At 33.5% G+C, this 19708-nt stretch overlaps 1 protein-coding gene across 9 annotated transcripts in view; it reads left to right on the top strand.

The window, feature by feature from the left end:
• Positions 1–19708, top strand: part of Foxp2 (forkhead box P2) — a 259198-nt gene that overhangs the window by 138235 nt on the left and 101255 nt on the right. Inside the window, exon 4 of one of the 9 annotated variants that reach the window (XM_013019921.1) lies at positions 1422–1496. The exons of the other annotated variants lie outside the window; for them this stretch is intronic. Coding sequence (XP_012875375.1) covers positions 1422–1496 — 75 coding nt within the window. The remainder of the gene's footprint in view (positions 1–1421; positions 1497–19708) is intronic. 9 annotated transcript variants of the gene reach the window in all.

The following is a 19708-nucleotide window of genomic DNA, read 5'->3' as shown; positions in this document are numbered from 1 at the left end:
AGGTTACCTCATTAGTACCATGTGCATTTAATTAAAGAAGAGAAAATTGGAGTTAACCTCATAGTTAATATTTTCACAGAGTGCTACAATGCCAACACCTTCAATTGGAGTCACACCCCTGTGTATCTAATTATGCACTGATGCCAAATAAGGTTAGCAAGGGTACCACAAGGCTGTTGACAAAATAATTTAGATGAAAATGTGTTTGTTGGATTCTGACAGTAAAATACAACTTGAACATTTTCCCTCCAGTCCTCATCTGCCAGCATCAGGTGACATGCTTCTTCATAAGAAACAGAAGGCAAGGGATATTTTGGAAGCCATTTCTCCTGTCTGAATTAATGTTTCTCTAAGCTTGAAGAAAGCGGCATACAGTCATGTAAAGCATATACAATCCAGTTCTTAAACAGAGCCTCTGAACTTCAGAGATATATTTGAAAAGAATTATTTATAAGATGTAATATTTACATGCATCAAACCACTACAAATACTCCCTGACACCCTTACCACGTCCCTCCTTGCTTTTCTTCTTTCCTAGTATAGTTATAATTTCCCCTGTGTGCCTTATGAATGGGGATCATCCTTTCATATCATACTTGAACTCTAAGGATGTGCTGTCACATGGTCTATTCAAATGCATTGTAATCCTTTTGCCCTTCAGACAAAAATCTTTGAAATGTCTAATGCTACTTAGGTGAAAAATGACATTCCATGTCATTTATCAATAAATAATCACTCCGCTGTTAGAGATAAAAATGCAAACTATATGTTTGAGTATATAGAGTAGATTTCGATGTAAATGGCAAAATTCAACAGGTTTTCACTAATATGATGGAGTGTAGCTCCATATTCTTAGATCTGTTTTAGTGGCAGTAAATGTGATATAGCAATGCACAGCCAAGAGAGTTTGGTAAAGAGCTTGTTGTAATTGTTCTCATATTTCATAGTGTAGTAGCATTTGTGTTCATTGGTACAGATATAATAGATTGCAACCCAGAGGTAAGCTTTTTCCAAATTTGGTGGAAATGACTGAGTTTAAAAGACAAACAGAATACGATATTCTAAAAATTGCAGTGCCATTTAAATATATAGAAAGATTTATGAATATTGTCCTTAATTCTAGTTTTGAAGTTGGAAGTCACAAGATAGCACCATCAAAAAGAAGCAGGGCAGTTTTTAGTCATTTGTTAATTCATTATGATTCCAGTATTCAAATTCATAACAGTCCAATTATTCCTATTTCATAAAAATCTATGCAGTATATACTGTGTGACAAAACTGGAGCAGTCTCCTTTGTGTTGAACCTTACAAAGTAGCGATCCCCAAAAACAATTTTTTAAGGTGATAATGTAGATTATTAGTATAAGTCTTAAGACTGGGGGGGAAAAAAGCCAACTCCTGATTTTCTTTGTTTAACCTAGGAATTGCTTCCAGAATCAAAATTATGTGTGTGTGGCCACTCTTCTGGTGATGAGCATCCTCACAACACATTTGCAGTAAGTTATATGGGGGCAATTAGAAAGCTAACTGCTAAGCACAAGCCATGACCCAACCCCTCCAAACAGATTACCTGTGATTTTTCTATATAACCAGGTGCAGGCCATTGGAGCCCACAATCAACTGATGGCTAATGTTAAGATGTAGATGCAATCGGTTGGTTTTCTGTCACCTCTTGTGTTCTCAATTCAATTATGTATCATCAAATATGCAGTCAGTTTCTGTTACTTGATCACATTAAAAACCACTTGACATATATATATTAAGACAGTCACACCAATACACTTTTTTTTACTTTTAGGAGGAGTTACATGCTAATAATATATGGAGAAAATAAATGGATAGAGATTATAGATTGATCCAGTGTTGAGGAAAACTTGCTGCTTCTCAGCTTCTTGATTTGAAAATTGTCATATAAATAGGTTGTGCATGTGTGTGTGTGTGTGTATGTGTGTGTGGGTGTGTGTGTGTGTGTGTGTGTGCGCACGGGCGCGCACATGCATACACGCATTCTACCATTACAATTTAACTTGTCTCTTTGAACGATAATATTCACTGAAAATTGTTTTGGTACTGGTTAGTACTGGAAATTAATGGTAATCATGAAGTGGCCACAAATTTATAAGCAGAACAGTTTTACATTTTTGTTTAGCATGGTTCCTACCTATATTATTCAAAACATTCTAAAATTTATGTACTTTGATATGGTTTTTACTTGTTCACTTGTGAACTAATGAATTTACTTAGTCTTACTACAAGTATTCCAAAATAGATTCTCAACATTTACTTTTTACTTCCAGTATGTATTTCCTAATTAGAAATGATAGAGGGGCTGGGAAGGTGGCTCAGTAGTAGAGTGCTTGCCTTGTATGCATGAGGGCTTGGGTTCTATTCCTCAGCACCACCTAAACAGAAAAAGCCAGAAGTAGTGCTGTGGCTCAAGTGGTAGAGTGCTAGACTTGAGCTGAAGAACTGAGGGACAGCACCCAGGTCCATAGGTCAGGCCCCACAACCAACAAAAAATAAAAAGGAAAAAAATGATAGAATACAATGCAAAATTATTGAAATAAATAATGAATTCCATAATATAGTTTTCAAAACAGGTAATTTTTCAGTAAAATTATGTTCAATTAATACATAATGCCATTATTTATGGTAAATATAAATTTTTCCTAGGTGTTCACTGATATTAAAAAACTCATAGTCATAGGCAAAAGTAGCAGAATAAACAATGGAATCAGTAACTTTAGACTACTGGTAATAAATTTTGCATATGCAAGTTTTATAAGTTTCTGAAATAATACATTTTGGGATCCTGCTCATTTTAATCCTAAAGTCTTTGACCATCTTGAATTTTCTTTATAATGATTTTTAAAAGAAATTACAAAATTATAAACTGATAATTTTATTTAAACTAGTATAAGCTGCATTTACACAACTGGCTAATATAATTGGTTTTCTAAGTGTTCTTTATATAGTTTAAAGGAAGATACATTTCAGGTAAACATTATACATAGGTATAAATTTAACCTTAAAGAATATTAATCCGAAATGCAATTTAAAAGAGCATTAAAAATTGGTGAGCATTCCCATTTTTTCTGGAGATTTGGGTTATCATAAGATATTAGGTATTCTTTAAATAGTGTATCTAGTATTACATTGTGGAACATCAATATTTTTATGCACACTTTATTTTATTATGTCCTTCCAGTTCATTGTAACTGGGCAGTAATTGTACCTGCTTACATCATCTCTACCTAAAAATTGTCATCTTAAATTCTATATGCTTTTTAAAAATATTTTGGTTCCATTGGTTATATGTTTAGTATTTTGAGAGGGGTAATACATACATTTGTACAATTTTGGTATCTTCAGTCAAAATAAAGTACAGAATTTCTGACTTTAATCACAAGGGCACTGGAGTTGAAAAGCTTCATAATGAGAGCTTACTCTCCAAAGCTTATTGTCTACATTTAGTTCTTCAAATGGTTGTCTACTTGATCTCTATCCTGAAAAACAAAATCACTCGTTTTACTTTTCTTTTGATTTTTATTTGATTTATTTTTATTTGTGTTTATTTGACTTTTATTCTTAATGTATCTCAGACTGTGCCCTACCATAACACAGAAACCCAAGTCCATTATTTTATAACTATGCCTGTTGACACACCATCTGCCCAAATAACCTCGTTAACACCTACCTGCAGATAGCCTTATTGTTATTCTTGCCCACAGGTTTTAACAGCAAAATACATACTGTTTTAGCAGAGATCTGTCCTGTTTGCACTAACTGCTAAGGCAATTATGTTAAACACTTATGGTCTTTGTCTTTTGAACCTTGTTTGTCAAATGAATTTTTTGGTGGCTAAAATATATTAGGCTTATAAAATAAGAACAAAATGTGGCTGCAGTTTTGTATATCATTCAAATTAAACATTGACCATATTTTTGTCACCCTCTTCCCCCACCCCAGAGGGCTTCACTTTTTTGTAATTTCCTACTGGGTGCTTCATTTTGAGGAGATCATGATGATGTTTAAGAATTTCTTTTCTTTTTCAAATTCCTCTGTCCAGCTTTATATAAATCTCAACGCCAAACCAGGCTTTAAGAGCCCCTAGAATTAATGCTAGGCTAATTATCTAGTCCTTTCCCTCATGCTCTCAGTCTATAAGAATTAGAATTACTTAGCTCATAGAATAGCATCGAGATTAAATTTGATAACTTTCAAAAGTTTCCTGAGGACCAGCATATACTAAGTATGTAGTAGATATTGAATCCATTTGTAGCATTGTTATGCACTTACTTGGACAGACAATTCTGCTTGAAATCACTTAAAATATGTTTAATATTAATCTTAAAATAGTCATTGGACATTGGACATTGGATCATGACTAAGAAAACTGGAGGCATTCCCCAATGCGAGGATTTTTTATAGTCATTTATTAAAATGGGAAAGTGACTAATTCACCTAACAAAATCATGGTTATCCAAATCCAGTATGATTATTCAAGAAGAGGATGGCTAAATGGAGGAGACAGAGCCCTACTTTGTTACACTCTAACTCTAGAGCTAACTCTGGCAGCTAAGGGTTGTTGTGGCTAAAAAGTGAGGAAAAATGGTTACTTCTCAGTAATAGAATTAGAAAATAAAAGGATAATGCCAGTTTATTTGAATGTTTTCTTCCTTCCCTTCAAATATAAATGCATGGCATTTACTTTCAACTAAAATGGGAAAATAGCTGACCAGTAATGTTTTTTTCCCTAGAGCATTCTTGTTTTAAAACCCACTCAGCACAGTTTTAACTCTTTGCATAGGGTAGAGATATATATCCCATAAACATGACATTTTTATGAAGCAGTACAGTTTCACTATGTTTATTTTTAATGATCTATATTGATAAGAATAAGGATGTTAGTACTATCATTCTTCAATAAGAAATAGACCTTAACATAATAAAATATTTCAAGTGCATTTCATCTGATTTCATTAGTGTCCTAAGTATATATTATTTATGACCATGTTTAAGACTATTATTAAAGAAAACATTCCAGATGCTTCATCTGGACAGAATAAAGGCTTTGGATTTTAAAAGCCTGGACTGACATATGAACGCAACCTTTAGATTCATTTTTTTCTTTCTTAGTATTATTTAGAAGAGCAGTTAAAATTTCTATATACATTGCTCAACTAGGGTATAGCTCCTGAGACTCAGTTGGTTCTAGCAACCTATCAAGAGTGATTACCTCTCACCTTCCATTTTATCACAATATTTGAGATTGCTGTGAGTTATATTGGTGTTGGCTCTAAAGAGGACCAGTAGCAGAGCTTTCTCAATGGAAGCTCCTCTTTGAAATTTATAATGAATAATTTACTCCCTTTGATGATTCACCAAGCATTATTAGTATGGCAGAAATCAGGGGCTGATGAAAGGATTATTTATTTAGAAACCTAGTTTGTTGTTAATATATTTTCATCAAATAAATTGATACATGCACTAGAATGTATGTGGTAATAACATGAATTTATGGTGCCTCTTAGGACACCTTGTATTTTTCCTTGTATTTTTTACATTTAAAGTTATTTACTTATTAGGACATCTTGTATTTTCCCCTATATTTTTCATGTTTAAAGTAAAGAGCTCTTAGTGATAGTCTATATATATATGAATCATAATCTGCATTACCTATTAATAGTTCACACTATAGTTATTGTATGCTTCCAAACCTTACTTTAGAGAATATACCTTCTATACATTCCCTTAGAAAATGTATATTCTATAATAGGTATTCTTCTGTCCTCTATGCATTTGCATCTCACTTAATGTTTGTATACTAATAGCCAAAAAGGTGCAGAAAACAAGTCATCTTACCTATAGGTGTTCACTGTAAATGAACATAAAATGTACACACAAACATGTATCTTAGTGATCAATTGTGCAAAATAATTTTACTGAATTCTTTTTTTTTTATTTTGGTGGTGGGGCTTGAACTCTGGGCCTGGGTACTGTTCCTCAGCTCTTCAGCTCAAGGCAAGTACTCCATCACTTGAGCCACAGCACCACTTCTGGTTTTCTGGTGCTTTATTGGAGATAGGAGTTTCACAGTCTTGCTTGCCAGGGTTTTAAACCACAATCCTCAGATCTCAGCCCCCTGAGAAGTGAGGATTACAGACCTGAGTCACCATTGCCCAGCCTGAATTCATTATTTATTGAATGCTATTTGTAATTCATTCTTCTTTATCTCATCAAAGTTAAAAGTTTTACACTTGAAATTTTCATCAGGAAAATGAATTATTTGCCATGCACAGAATTAATAAATTCTATAATAAAAATGTATCACTATCACAATTAACTTCAAAGGTTATTTGTGATAGTCGAATATGTTATTTTTCAATACACATAGCTTGTCATGGCAAATTGACTTTCAAACTTAAACTTAGGACTGTGTGCTTTAAATCTTTAGTTAATGGATATTTATTCAATCGATATTATTGATATCACAATTATTTTATATTCTAATTATGTATTATATAATGTATACAGAAAAAGTAATAGTAATTTACCTTCAGTTAGTAATATTTCATATAACAATGATAACAATGATAATATGCTTTAAATAAATGAATACACACTATTGACAAGATAAAGAATAAAATACCAAGTTAATGATTTCAAGACAGAATTACACTCAGATTCATTGTCACAGAAAAGTTTGAAAGTTTTCTTACAGCCATATTTCTCAGCTCCTTTTCCTTGGATTGCAATTTCCATCCAACTAACCCTCCTCTTATCTGTGTTAAGAGAAATGTTATTAATTGATTTGCAATATTATGGAGTCTACCCTTCAAATCCAGCCACCATCCTCAAAAGATAATGACAAAGAATACTTATCATTTTGAACTTTACCTAGTATTATTTCATGAAACATTGAATCTATTCTCAAATGTGCCATACTGCATTATTTTCTGTTAAATTTTTTCCTGTTTTTTTTTTTTTTTCTTTTTGGGTCGGTCCGGCTGTGGGGCCTGAACTCTGGGCCTAGGCGCTGTCCCTCAGCTCTTCAGCTCAAGGCTAGCGCTCTACCACTTGAGCCACAGTGCCACTTCCGGCTTTTTTCTTTTTGCTTATGTGGTGCTGAGGAATCCAACCCAGGACCTCAGGCATTCAAGGCAAGCGCTCTACCACTGAGCCACCTTCCCAGCCCCTCCTGTTTTTCAAATTCTAGTATTTATGCAAAGGCCAACTCAATCACTATTCCACAAGACCACTTTTTCACCAGTGCAGTCCACATTAATTAATTCTTCCTTTGATCTGGTATTTCTGTACAAGATCCAACTCATATTTTCAAATTAATCCTGTACAGATCCCTGATACTCAGTTCTATTAAAATCATGTTTATTGAGCATATGCTATTGTAATGCTCAGCAAACTTTCAAGGAAAATGATATAAATAGCCACCTATTATTGGACAAATTTAAATTATGAAGATGGGAAATGAATAACTTAGAACTAAAAAAGTATGGAAAATGTAAAGAGAGTTTTGATCAATTTACTGAAGAACATGCTTGTGGAAATGTTTTATTCAAAGCAAATAGTTAAAGGGAAATCTATGGGTACATGTAAATTTTTAGTATTTTTTTCAGCTTAACTTTATGTTCACAACTAAACTGATATAGTATTGATACAAGAATTTTCCATTGCTATCCACAGGCACATTGTTCCTTTTAAGGAAGTATTGTGAATGCTCAAGGCATATGGATTTCAGTGTTGTGTTCATTGTTATCATAATGCTACCCAACTTCCACTGAAATTATGCCACCTTTCAACAAATCTTAAATTTTACTTTGGCACTTTAATTAAGGACTTTATATGTTCCTTTTTGTTTGGAAGGATTATCATAAATTTTATTTTGCTTTTTTGGACACCATAATGTGTTTTCACAAAATTAAGGTCAATCAAACACTCAGCAAATCACAATGATTTAAACATGACTGATGATAACATGGGACTGACCTAGAGGTTTTCTGCATCAACTGAGTGGCACATTGTATGCACAGGAATTTAGATATTTTGTATTTAAATTTTTTGGATATTTATATTTGCTAATATTTTTACCCTACTTGGCCAAAATCATATGTAATAAGTCCTTGAATAAGGCAGGCTATCTTAATTACCTACATCCCTAGTCCTCTACATGACCACATCCCCTCCTGAATGGTACATTTCTTATCATTGATGTACTATGTTTATGAGTTATTGTGACTCACAGCCCATAGTTTACATTAGAGTTCGTTCTTGCTATTGTATATTCCATGGTTTTGGCCAAAGATATAAGTTTTTACCTTATAGTATATTTTCACTCTCCTAAACATTTTTCTGTGCTCTGCCTCTTAACTTTATCTTCCCTCTAAATCTTGATAAGCACATTGAAGGAATTTAAAATCTCAGATTTTTGATATTATCACAGGATGAAGTGTGGTTGTGAACCATTGAGTGGGATGGGAAGGAAGTCATGAAGGTTGACAAGAGTATTTTCAACAGGACAGAATATATTGACTTGAATAATGAGAAGGTGCATGTAGAGATGACATGTAATAAATAGTACTCTTTGAGAAAATATTTTGATAGAGGGGAATATGGTAGGATTATGGCTTAAAAGGAAATCAAAACTGAGGAAGGTCTAAGGAGGAGGAGACAATGGAAATGAAAGATTAAAATACAATAAGGAAAAGAATAAAACTTGAAATGAGTTCTGAAGGATGAAATACTACAGGGTGATGCTCTCAAGGGCAAAAATGGGGAAAATGCTTCTTTTTCTGAACTGGGTAGAAGTTTGAAGATGAGTAAACTCATTGTTAAATTCCCCCCCCCCCACACACACACATTCCTTTACATTATTTGCAAAATCTGTTCAAACCTATGATTACCATTCTATCCGAATTTGAACTTTGTATCAGTTTTTAGAAATTACTGAATACAACATAAATTTTCCAAAAGAGGGGTAAGTTATGATTATAGTCATTAGAATTTTCTACATGTGAGCTTTACTCTCACCATATTTGTTATTCTTGATGATACTATTAGCTAAAGTAATAAGTAGTTATTAGAGTTAAAATTTAGCAACTATTTTCTCATAAAAGACTAATAACACATCCATAATGAATGTTCTTGCCTTTCCTCAGACAGTTAAGATAGATTAGTCTAAACCTGAAGAACATTAATTATTTTTATGAAACACTTAGATGCATTAAGATTTTGAACTCTTTAAGTAATTGGTTAATTTTGGGTAATTAATAAAGTGAAGATTTTCACATTTATAAAAAACCTTTTAGGGGAAACAGAATGTGTAACAAGAGTGAAATATACGCAGAAATATTATGATCATCTCTTTTTTATTATATTGTCATTTTTAAATCACTAAGAACAATCTGTAAACCAGCCAATGAAACTGCTCTTGGACATACATTAACTGCTTAAATCTGACTTACTACTGTGCAATTTGAAATGTGAAATAAGATACAATATGAAAATAAGATACATTTGACATTCTTAAACAAAAAACTTACTATTGTATCTATTCAAAGATTTGAATTGAAGAGTATGGAAAACAAAACAATTATTTTCTCTTGGAAAGCAGTTGAGAAATTGCCCTTTATTATACTCCCTTCCTGCACTTCCGTCACTTCTGCACCTCACATCTTGCATTCTAACTATCCCCACCTTTTATTATTTATACTTCTTTTATTGTAAAAATGCTATACAGAGGGGTTACAGTTACATGAGCAAGGTAATGAGTACATTTCCTATCAAGCATTTTTACCTCCTCCTTTTATTTTCCCCTATAATCCCTTCCTTCCCACCTCCACAACTACACCACCATCCCCCGCCTCCTCCCTCCCCACAGCCCCACGCCTAGATTGTAAAGTTCGTTTTTCAACAGTATCTTGTGCATCTCATTATTACAATGGGTCAGCCTGTATCCCTATTTAAACATTTTGTTTTTTTACCTTCCCCTTCCCAAATTAAAGAAGTATATATACAAGATGCAGAACACCGACATCAAATACAGTAAAAACAGGGGTTATACCGTGGGGGAGGAACGTACAAAGAAACAAAAAATATCACATGGTACATTATAAAGCCAGGCCCAAACCATAGGTCCCATGGTTTCCCTTATTTGCAATAACTAGTATATGCTAGTATATGTCTGGGTCAAGCAGAAAAGGTCAAAAGCTATGTACATATGACCAGATAAAATAATGTTAAACAAAATGAACCCCAAGATAGAGAGACAAGTGTTTTTTTTCTTTCTTGCTATTGTTCCTAGGTTCCTTTTATATTGTGTGCATGTGATCCTTCAGTAGCAACCCACTAGCTTTACTCAAAACCTTCTCCTTTCTATATAAATATTCATCTAAGGGTCCCACAGGGTGGCTGAAGAAACATATTCACTGTAAGTTGATGGCTCCAATTAATGTATTATTCTCCTAGAAAAAGAATTGCATGCTTGGAGCAGATAACATTTTTTTGTTTTACAGAAGAGACCACAAACAATAGAATTTCAGGAACTGGTGATTGATATTTGGTGGTATATACTGCCCAAATATTTCTGTGGCTTCTGAGCAAGTATTTCCTACTTTATTTGTGACAAAAATCACCCATATTAACATTCTATCCAGAGTTATTTTCCTTTTTGAGAAGTTTTCTGAAGTGATTTACTTTGTTTCTATGTTTTGTCATTTTCCTAAGGTTTTGGTCACAGCATGGAACATGTCAGGTTTTGTGAGGCTAACTTTACTGTGTCACTATGAAAAAAGCCTACACCTTATATTATATCAATCTTGTGCAGCAATTTTTATTATGCTCATTCACACTTAATTTCTCTTTCAAAGTAACAAAAAAAAACCAAAATTGTTTATCATCACATTTTAGCAAATGACTTAGTTAAGATTAATACTTAAATTTACCCAACTCCACTTTTCCTTCTATGTAGAATAACATCTATGGTATATACTAATTTACTCTTCTACAAACATCATTTGATTTTTAAAAATCCCCCTACCCTCTTGAAGAGTATTTGACGGTTTGAGTGGTCCTTTCTTGAATACTTGACTCTGTTGTTCTCCATCTCCTACAAGCTAAGGATTTTCAGCACCACCTTTGCAAACAAGAACACAAAAAGGATTTGACAATTACTAGGCAATGCTCCAATTCATGCTCTCAGAAATTTGATGATTAAAAAAAATTCTGACCCAAACTTCCTATGTTTTTCCTATCAGTTTATATTTCCTTGTCTTCCTTGAACCAATATTTTTCTCTCATTAAACATTCTCTTCTGTTGACAGTTGAAACACTTACTTGGCATCTGTGAGTCTGTGCTATTTTTCTAAAATCTCCTCCTCCTGTCATGCATCTTATTAGTCTCCCTATTTTTAACTACTCTCAAAAATAATCAAATATTCACTCTGCCCTAAATACGTCTACTTCTTTTCCGTCTGTGTCTCTTGGCCTGCTTCCTCTCTGCTACCTACAGCCACAGTGGAAGAGTGCAGAGAGCATCCATCACGTTCCGACTAAGTTATTTTCACTTTGCCTCCATGAAATCTACATGGGAATCAAAGAGACCCCACTTTTGTCATTATTTTCTTTGGCTAGATTATGATTACTTTGAAAACAAATTTCTCATTTGTCCATGCTACACAATGAGAAATGAACGTAAGTGTTTCTACCACAGTGTCAGACACATAGTAGATATTTGAACAGCAATCTTTTGTTTTTGTTTCTATGCAACTTTGTTTTCTTCTGCTATTTATAATATTTAATCTAAATGCTTCTGCATAGAATCAGGAGGGGGACAAAGTTTTGAGTGGAAACATATTAGGAAGCAATATTTCAAAAAAATATTTGATCTATATATCCTCTAATGGTGAATTTACTTTTATTGTCCAAGGAAAAGTTCTCAACTTTATGAAGGTTCTTGGAAACAATGAGACATTAAGAAGTGGATGACTTCTAAATTAATTTTCCAGTCTTTTAACTGTACTTTCCAACTTTTGTAGTGAATGGGGACATCGTTTTGGAACTCTTATCACAAGTTTAGAGTTTCATTATTTCATAATAATTATTTAAATTGAATAATTATGACTGATTCAATTTGGTATACACTGTTACTATTGTCAAGTGATAAAGATCTATATCAACTTTTCTGATTCAGACTTAGTCAAGATAAGGGAGTATTTATTCTAGAGCATTTCTATATAAACTGTATTTCATAAGAAATCCTAAATCTTCTGTGAATTTGTTAGAAATGCAGAACCTCGGACCCACCACTGGACTATGGAATTAAAATCTGCATTTTTAAAAGATCTTTAATTTGCTTATATGCTCATTAAAGTTTAAGGAAACACTGTTGTCCTGCATATGTATTGTAATGTATATGTATTAGGAAACCAACTTGCTTTAAAATATGTGTATATATGAGTACATATTTTAATGGGCCATAAGATAATATGCACATAAATGCATGTATACTTTAGAGAAACAGGATCCTTGACTTGCTATAATGTTTGATGCAATAATAAAAGTCTGAGGAAAACAGAATCTTCTGGTCTGAATTACATTTGACATACTTTTTAACTTTATTTGGCTGTGTGTACATGTAAGTCAACTTCAGAAAAAAAAGAAAAAGTAAATTCGGTTTGAATGTACAATAATTTCAATAATATAATATTTTTGAAGTTTTTCTTCAAAGGGCAACCAACCTGTTTGATTCTTTAGTTGGCTACCCATAAATAATAATTGAACTGAGGGAAAAGCTACTTAGTAGTTTGAAGTTAACAAATATTACATACCAGTCTCTGATATATCCTATAAGTATTTCTGAAATAAAAATATTGTGAAATATAGAGATGATAAAAAGATTTGCTGTAATGGAAATTATTAGAATTATTTTCAGTGGTGTTTGTTCTTCTAAGATTCCATTTATAAATACCTTATTATAATTTGTTAAATGACAATTTATGAGATACTTGATGACTTTAACTTGTGCATTAAATATGCACATATATTTAACAATATTTGCATCTTATAATATACCTAACATTAACTTGTCACAGTGTTACTGCTTAACTATTTCTTTGATTTTATTTAAATTTTTATGATTAGAATAGTAATAACAATGGACATGAATGTAAAAGGGTTTGGGGAGAAGAGTCAAGGGAGAAGGAAAGAGACATGGAAAGGCAAAGAATATGTTACATAGATATATTTTTTCTGCACACACACACACGAAGACAGTATCATGAAATAAATCTTACAAACATTGCTTAAAAAAGGAAGGTCCTGGATTCCTCCAGGTTTTTTATATGGTACATATAATTTCTCTGATAGAGTTTGATGACTTTGTGCTATAAAAAGATTAAAAACTTAGTCATTTTTACAATCATCAATTTTAGTTAATTCTGTTATTTGAAATTGTTCTGGTGATTATTTTTATCACTTAGATAATAGTCTTAAGTTTATTTTTCTACTGATTTTTCTACTATAAATGGTAACTGCTTCACTAAATTATAGTTAACAGCTTGTTTTATTTCATAAACCTACTAAAATCTTTTTGAAGATAAAATTGGGACTGTCTTAAAACTTTCTTTGATTCCCTGTATTTTGTTTCATCTCTTACTACATAGAACATTTAATAAGATCTTCCTTCCTTTCATTTATTAAATGGCCTGCTCTTTTTTTTTTGGGTTGTTCCTTCTATACTAGAATGAAGACTAGGTTGGTTGGTTAATAGGATTAGAAGCTGGAGTGAATACTCTTGTGTAGTGTGGGTTTCTTTCAATAGGGAGCCTTTCCCCTATTTGAAAGTGTTGACAGATAGGCTTCACATCAGGACTTCACTCTAGGATTGAGGCACCAAGTGACCTCCATTGACAAACAATCCTGCAGTGTGGTCATCCACGGCAATTGAAGCTAGGAGTTAACTGTGATCACCCATGTCGAGTGCTTTCTCCAGACTGATGGTTTGCTTTCTTAGATTAATAATGTACTCTTTAGACTTTGTCCTTGGTTAAAAGTAATTTCTGTGAGGAACTTGTTCCTTTTGAATTTCTGAGAGACTATGACAGGAGTGGGTGCCTTACCTGCCTGCTCATTCCCAATGATGGATTTCAATAATTGCCTTAATAATTGTCTTGGGCCAACCTTGTCCTTTGTGGTCCCTAGGAAGTGAGAGCATTTTTGCATTTTTTCAGCTTCTCAGTCTAGTTTGTTTGTTTCTTCCTTTAGTTATTTATTCATTTTTCTGCCAGTCCTGGGGCTTAAACTCAAGGTCCTAGGCACTGTCACTGAGGTTTTGTATTCAAGGCTAGTGGGCTACCATTTTGAAGGAGGGAGCCATTTCCACCGTTTTGGTAGTTAATTGGAGATAAGAATCTCAAAAACTTTCCTGTCTTGGATGACTTTGAACAGAGATCTTCAGATATTAGCCTTTCAAGTAGCAAGGATTATAGGCATGAGCCACCAATTCCATGCTTCAGGCTAGGTTCCTTGATGTGCTCACTTACTACCAGGTTTCTCCTCAGCCCTTCTGGTCCTGTCCTTCCTTCCCTCCCTCCCTACCTCCCTTTTCTTCCTTCCTTCCCTCCTTCCCTCCCTCCCTTCCTTCCTTTTCCTTCCTTATAAATAAATAAAATACTGAACTATTATAAGCAAAGGATATGCACATCAACCTTTTCTGCACTTGCAGTGTTACACAATTCCATACAATGGGCTGTGGTGCTAAACCCCCTATGTGAAGAATAGAGTTCATAACAAGCTTACAGATGAAATCAGATTCCAAGAACAAACTTTGCTTGTTACTAATTTAATTTACTTAGTTGAGTAAGTTCTGAATCCTATCCCAAATTATTTCAGTGACTTTTTTTCCTTCCTTAATATTAAAAATATAACCCAAAGACATTCTGCCTGCAAGTGGGGCTATCATGAAAATTTAAAGCCATCACCTGGGCCAAATATTACAAAAAAGAACTTTGCCATTTTAATGTGTGATGCAGCCAACCATATAGTCTCCTATTTCTTGGGCCTGACTCTCAAAACATGGATTAAGGACCAGAAAGGCCCTCACAGGATTATATTGATACAGGTTTTTCTCCAGGCTGCCTCCAGGCTGCCTAAAGGGCCCTTTATTAACTTGGCAGGCCTGATCCTAGGGGAGGATACAAGTAACTAAGACAAACCCAACTGTGGTGCTTCTCATATGCAGATATATGCAAAAGGCATTAGAGCTATTTATGACCTCTGGAGGCTCTGCTTTGACAGTAGAATATACAATATCTCACAACAGAATTCTATTTGACAATTGAGTGTGACCATATTGTAGAATATGGTAAGTGGATGTTGGGTATTCCTGGGTTGTGCTATTGCCTACAAAGGATATACCTGATTGGGCAAAGAACTAAGGTATAATCTGTCCCCCCCCAAGGATAATATGATTATGCTATATACTTTTTATAGAGAACTCAGATTCAGCAATTTCAGTGACAAAAAGAAAATAGCCTTCAAAGTTAATTCCTGTTCTTCCAATTTTTTACTATATTAACACAGTTCTTTTTCTCCCAACCCTTTTTCTTCTCAAATCTCAGCACTAATCACCCTTTTTAGCTATCTTAATGATCTCCTAAAAATACTGCTTTGTACTCAGTAATTTCCAGACTAAAATAGAGGAAATTAAATTCCATTAAACTCTAAGCTAATGCTTAATGTATATAAGCCAGGTGTTGGACATTAATTACTTTGACCATTGTAACACAGTCACCCAAATAATCTAACTAATGTAGGTCTTCAAATGATTGATTTACTGAGTTTTTAAATGCTTACTATTAATCTGTATTGATCAATCCAGTTAGTCCTTAAACATTTGTCTACAATTCAGTATGTAGTAAATTGGAGTTTATTGTTTTCCATTATATTTTAAGTCCAACTTAGTGATGATAGTGCATTTTTGATAATAGTTTTAGAAAATTATGACAGTGATACTTGTATTGAACTACCTCCCAGTGAATTATATTTAGTTATATTTTAAGTATAGGAATGTGTGTGTGTGTGTGTGTGTGTGTGTGTGTGTGTGTGTGTGTGGTGTGTCTGTATGTTTGTGTATGCCAGTACAGGAGCTTGATCACAGGGCCTGAGCACTGTCCCTGAGTTTTTGTGCTCAAAGCTAGCACTCTACCACTTCAGTCACAACTCTGCTTTTGGCTTTTTTGGTGCTTAATTGCAAATAAGACTCTGACAGCCTTTTGGCTGACTTTGGACATCGATCCCCAGAATCCTGAGTAGCTAGGATTACAGGCATGAGACACTAGCACCCAGCCTTTGTTTGTTTGTTTGTTTTTTGTTTTGTGTGAGTGCAGGGCTTGAACTCAGGGCCCTGAGTGATGTCCTTTAGCTTCTTTGCTCCAGGCTGGCTCTCTACCACTTGAGCTACAGCTCTGCTATAGGATTTTTTTAAAAGCATGATCTCGGACCAGTTCAGATATTATACTGGAATTCTTTTCATGTCTTTTTTCTTATTATTCATGAATCTGTTTATAAAATGGGAGAAACATTCTTAATGGGACTCACAAGACAGAAGACTCATAGTCACAGAAGCTACATTTCTCCTTAGTTACTAAAAGGGGCTTTCTTTATGGCCAGCTGGATACTAGGAGACATTTTGTTCTCCCACACACACACTCTGCAGCCCTTCCACAGAATGTTCTGCAAAGTTGACTGTATTCTCTATGCTCACCTCCCCCTGGAGAACCAGGAGCCCTATGTGGCTAAGAAGAATTCAAATGAGACTGGTATGACTAAGGAACTTATTCTATTTTGTTTCATTTAATTTAAGCTTAAATTTAAAAAAAATATTTGTTATCTAGCAGTGAATGCACTCTTTTACAGTTTATTTCCATTGAGGAAATAACAATAAGAGATGCTATTACAGTATTGATTACTAAAAATATATTACTAAATTATTACTGAAAATATAAACATAGAAAATTATTGTCAGATGTAAGTCAGACAAGCTAGTTGGTAAATGTTTCCTTAAATTTAAGAATATTTTTTCAAGCCCAAGATATGATTAAATAAAATAGCATTTGTATTTTTGTGGCATCCTTTTAACTTCCTTTCTTTCATTCGTGTTGAGTAATGCACCTTCCTTTAATGGCATCCTTGATAGAAAAATTCTTTAGAGATAGTGCCTTTATGTAATCTAAAAATAATGTCCATCAGGGCTGGGAAGGTGGTTCAGTGGTAGAGTGCTTGCCTTGCATGTATGAGGCCCTGGGCTCAATTCCTTAGCACCACGTAAACAACAACAACAACAACAAAACCGGAGAGCTGAGGGACAGCACAGAGTTCAAAAAAAAAACGTCCATAGGTGTTATTTATATCAGTCTCATATTTATAATTTATTGAGTTGATCTTGAATTTAGTTGTCATTAAAGTTGATTGTCACATTCCTAAATTAGATTTTTCATAAAATAACTAACATGAGAAATAAGAGATCCCACAAATATTATACTTTTTGTTTAGAAAGACTTCTTTTTTAAAGCAGATACAAATGACTGCTCTCGATTTGTATTTGCCTTTGACTCTACTGGGATACCATCACTGTCCGTATCTATTCAATCCATCCTGACCCATTATCTTTACTGATCTATTTTAATCAAAATCTGTAAATATTGCCATCTTTCTTGATGAGCCTTTCTTCTCTCCATTTATTTTCAAGTAATGGTAATAGCCTATAACTCCTTTTAACCTGTCCCTTTAGATTTACAAGAATTCTACATTTAAGGATACATTGTTTTAGAACAATGAATATCACAATAATAAAATTACAAGTAACATATCTAAAAAGAGAGTAAAGTATCATTCCATTATGTTAAAATTGGCATCTTTTGACATTAGCTTGATATTTCTGTGAATGTCCATTCACTTCAAGTGGTTTCTTCAAATAATAAGTTAGCTCTCGTCTTTGGTTACAACCAATTTAAGCACCAAGTTCATCTTTGTCAGCTGAATAATAAAACATTCAAAGGTTCTGAACTATGTTTTTACTTCCCTCAGTTTTGTTCACCTGATTACAAATACTTACTTTCATCTAATTTATTAAATAGTGTATCAATAAATTCTGTGTGGGTCAAAGTATTGATTGTTAAAATCATAGTGTTGACTAATTTCTACTTAGTTTATATTTTCAAGTTTAAAAAAAAACAGTGGCAAGATCAAGGTAAAAACCATTCTGGGCTCTATGACAAACCATGGAGAGAGAGAGAAAGCAAGAGAGGGAGCGGGAAAGAGAGAGAAAGAGAGAGACACAGACAGACATACAGAAAGAGACACACAGAGAGAAAGTGAGGAGAGAAGGATTTCTGAATATGCAAGAAGATTTAGGTTAAAATGGTGTCGATCAGTTTTCAAAAAATTATGTATCTTTTACTTTGGTGTGATTTGCTTTTTTTTGAGATAGGCTATCACAGTGTAGCTTCTCAGAATGTTGATAAGTATGAACTACCATACCTGGCCCTTATGCATTGTTTTTAAAACTTCCAGTTTTCAAGTATTAGAAGTTATACATCAGCAAAATAGGAATAGGAGTTTATCCTGTTCAATCACATAATGTCCCAATGTTGTTGCATGTAGATTCACCTAATTAATTTTTAGACTAAATTTATCAAGAAAACTGCTCAATCAATATCTAAATATATTTTTGATGTATATTCCCAATCATAAAGTTGGTATCAACTTACAGATCAACCAGCCAAGCTTGTATCCCCAATACATGAAAATGCCTGCACATGTTCCCTTCTTTGTCAATACTAGATGATCATTTTGTCACTGTACCTAATGTAATTTTAATATTATCTATTTCACGTTTTTTTCACTTATTGTAACAGATCATGTATTTATGGATAAAAGTTCATCATAACATGCATTTTGAATCTTCATCTATCAAATATCTCCCAAACATAGATGACATCAGTTCCCGTTTTTGCAGAGTAACTTTGTTTTCCTGAAGCATATTTTTGGGAAACACTAAGTGCTGTTTTTAGTAACCAGAAATTTATGAATAATTTTATTAGTAATCATATGTACTGGGATTAATGATGCAACAGCTTACATCACAAAAAGTATCTGTTCTTTATGTTTTGCTGAAATGAATAAATATATAAATGTCAATTAAATAAACATCTATTGAGCCATTAGAAATTGGAAGATCATGTCTTTGAATCATAACACAAATTTATCTAAGGAAATTCCCATTTCTGTTTTGGAAGGATTGTTTTTTATGTTAGGTTACACGGAACTTATTTTTAAAATACATATTCTTGATAGGTACTGGTGGCTCATGCCTGTAATTTAGTTACTCAAGAGGTTGAGATCTGAAGACCGTGGTTCAAAGCTAGCCCAGGAAAGAAAGTTGTGAGACTCTTATCTCCAGTATACCACTCAGAAAAAGCCGAAAGTATAGCTGTGGCTCAAGTGATAGAGCACTAGCCTTGAGCACAAAGAAGCTCAGGGACAATGCCCAGGCCCTGAGTTGAAGCCCTAGGACCAGCAAAGAAAAAAAAAACCATATTGTCAGAAACTGAAAATATAAGTATCCATAATTCTAAAACACAAATGATGATATGGTTGGTTTATTATTACCTATCAAAATGTGGCTTCTTTT

The sequence above is a fragment of the Dipodomys ordii genome, unplaced genomic scaffold, assembly GCF_000151885.1.
Source record: "Dipodomys ordii isolate 6190 unplaced genomic scaffold, Dord_2.0 Scaffold48, whole genome shotgun sequence".
NCBI classification, from domain to species: Eukaryota; Metazoa; Chordata; class Mammalia; order Rodentia; family Heteromyidae; genus Dipodomys; species Dipodomys ordii.
This window is presented reverse-complemented; position numbering and strand designations above follow the sequence as displayed.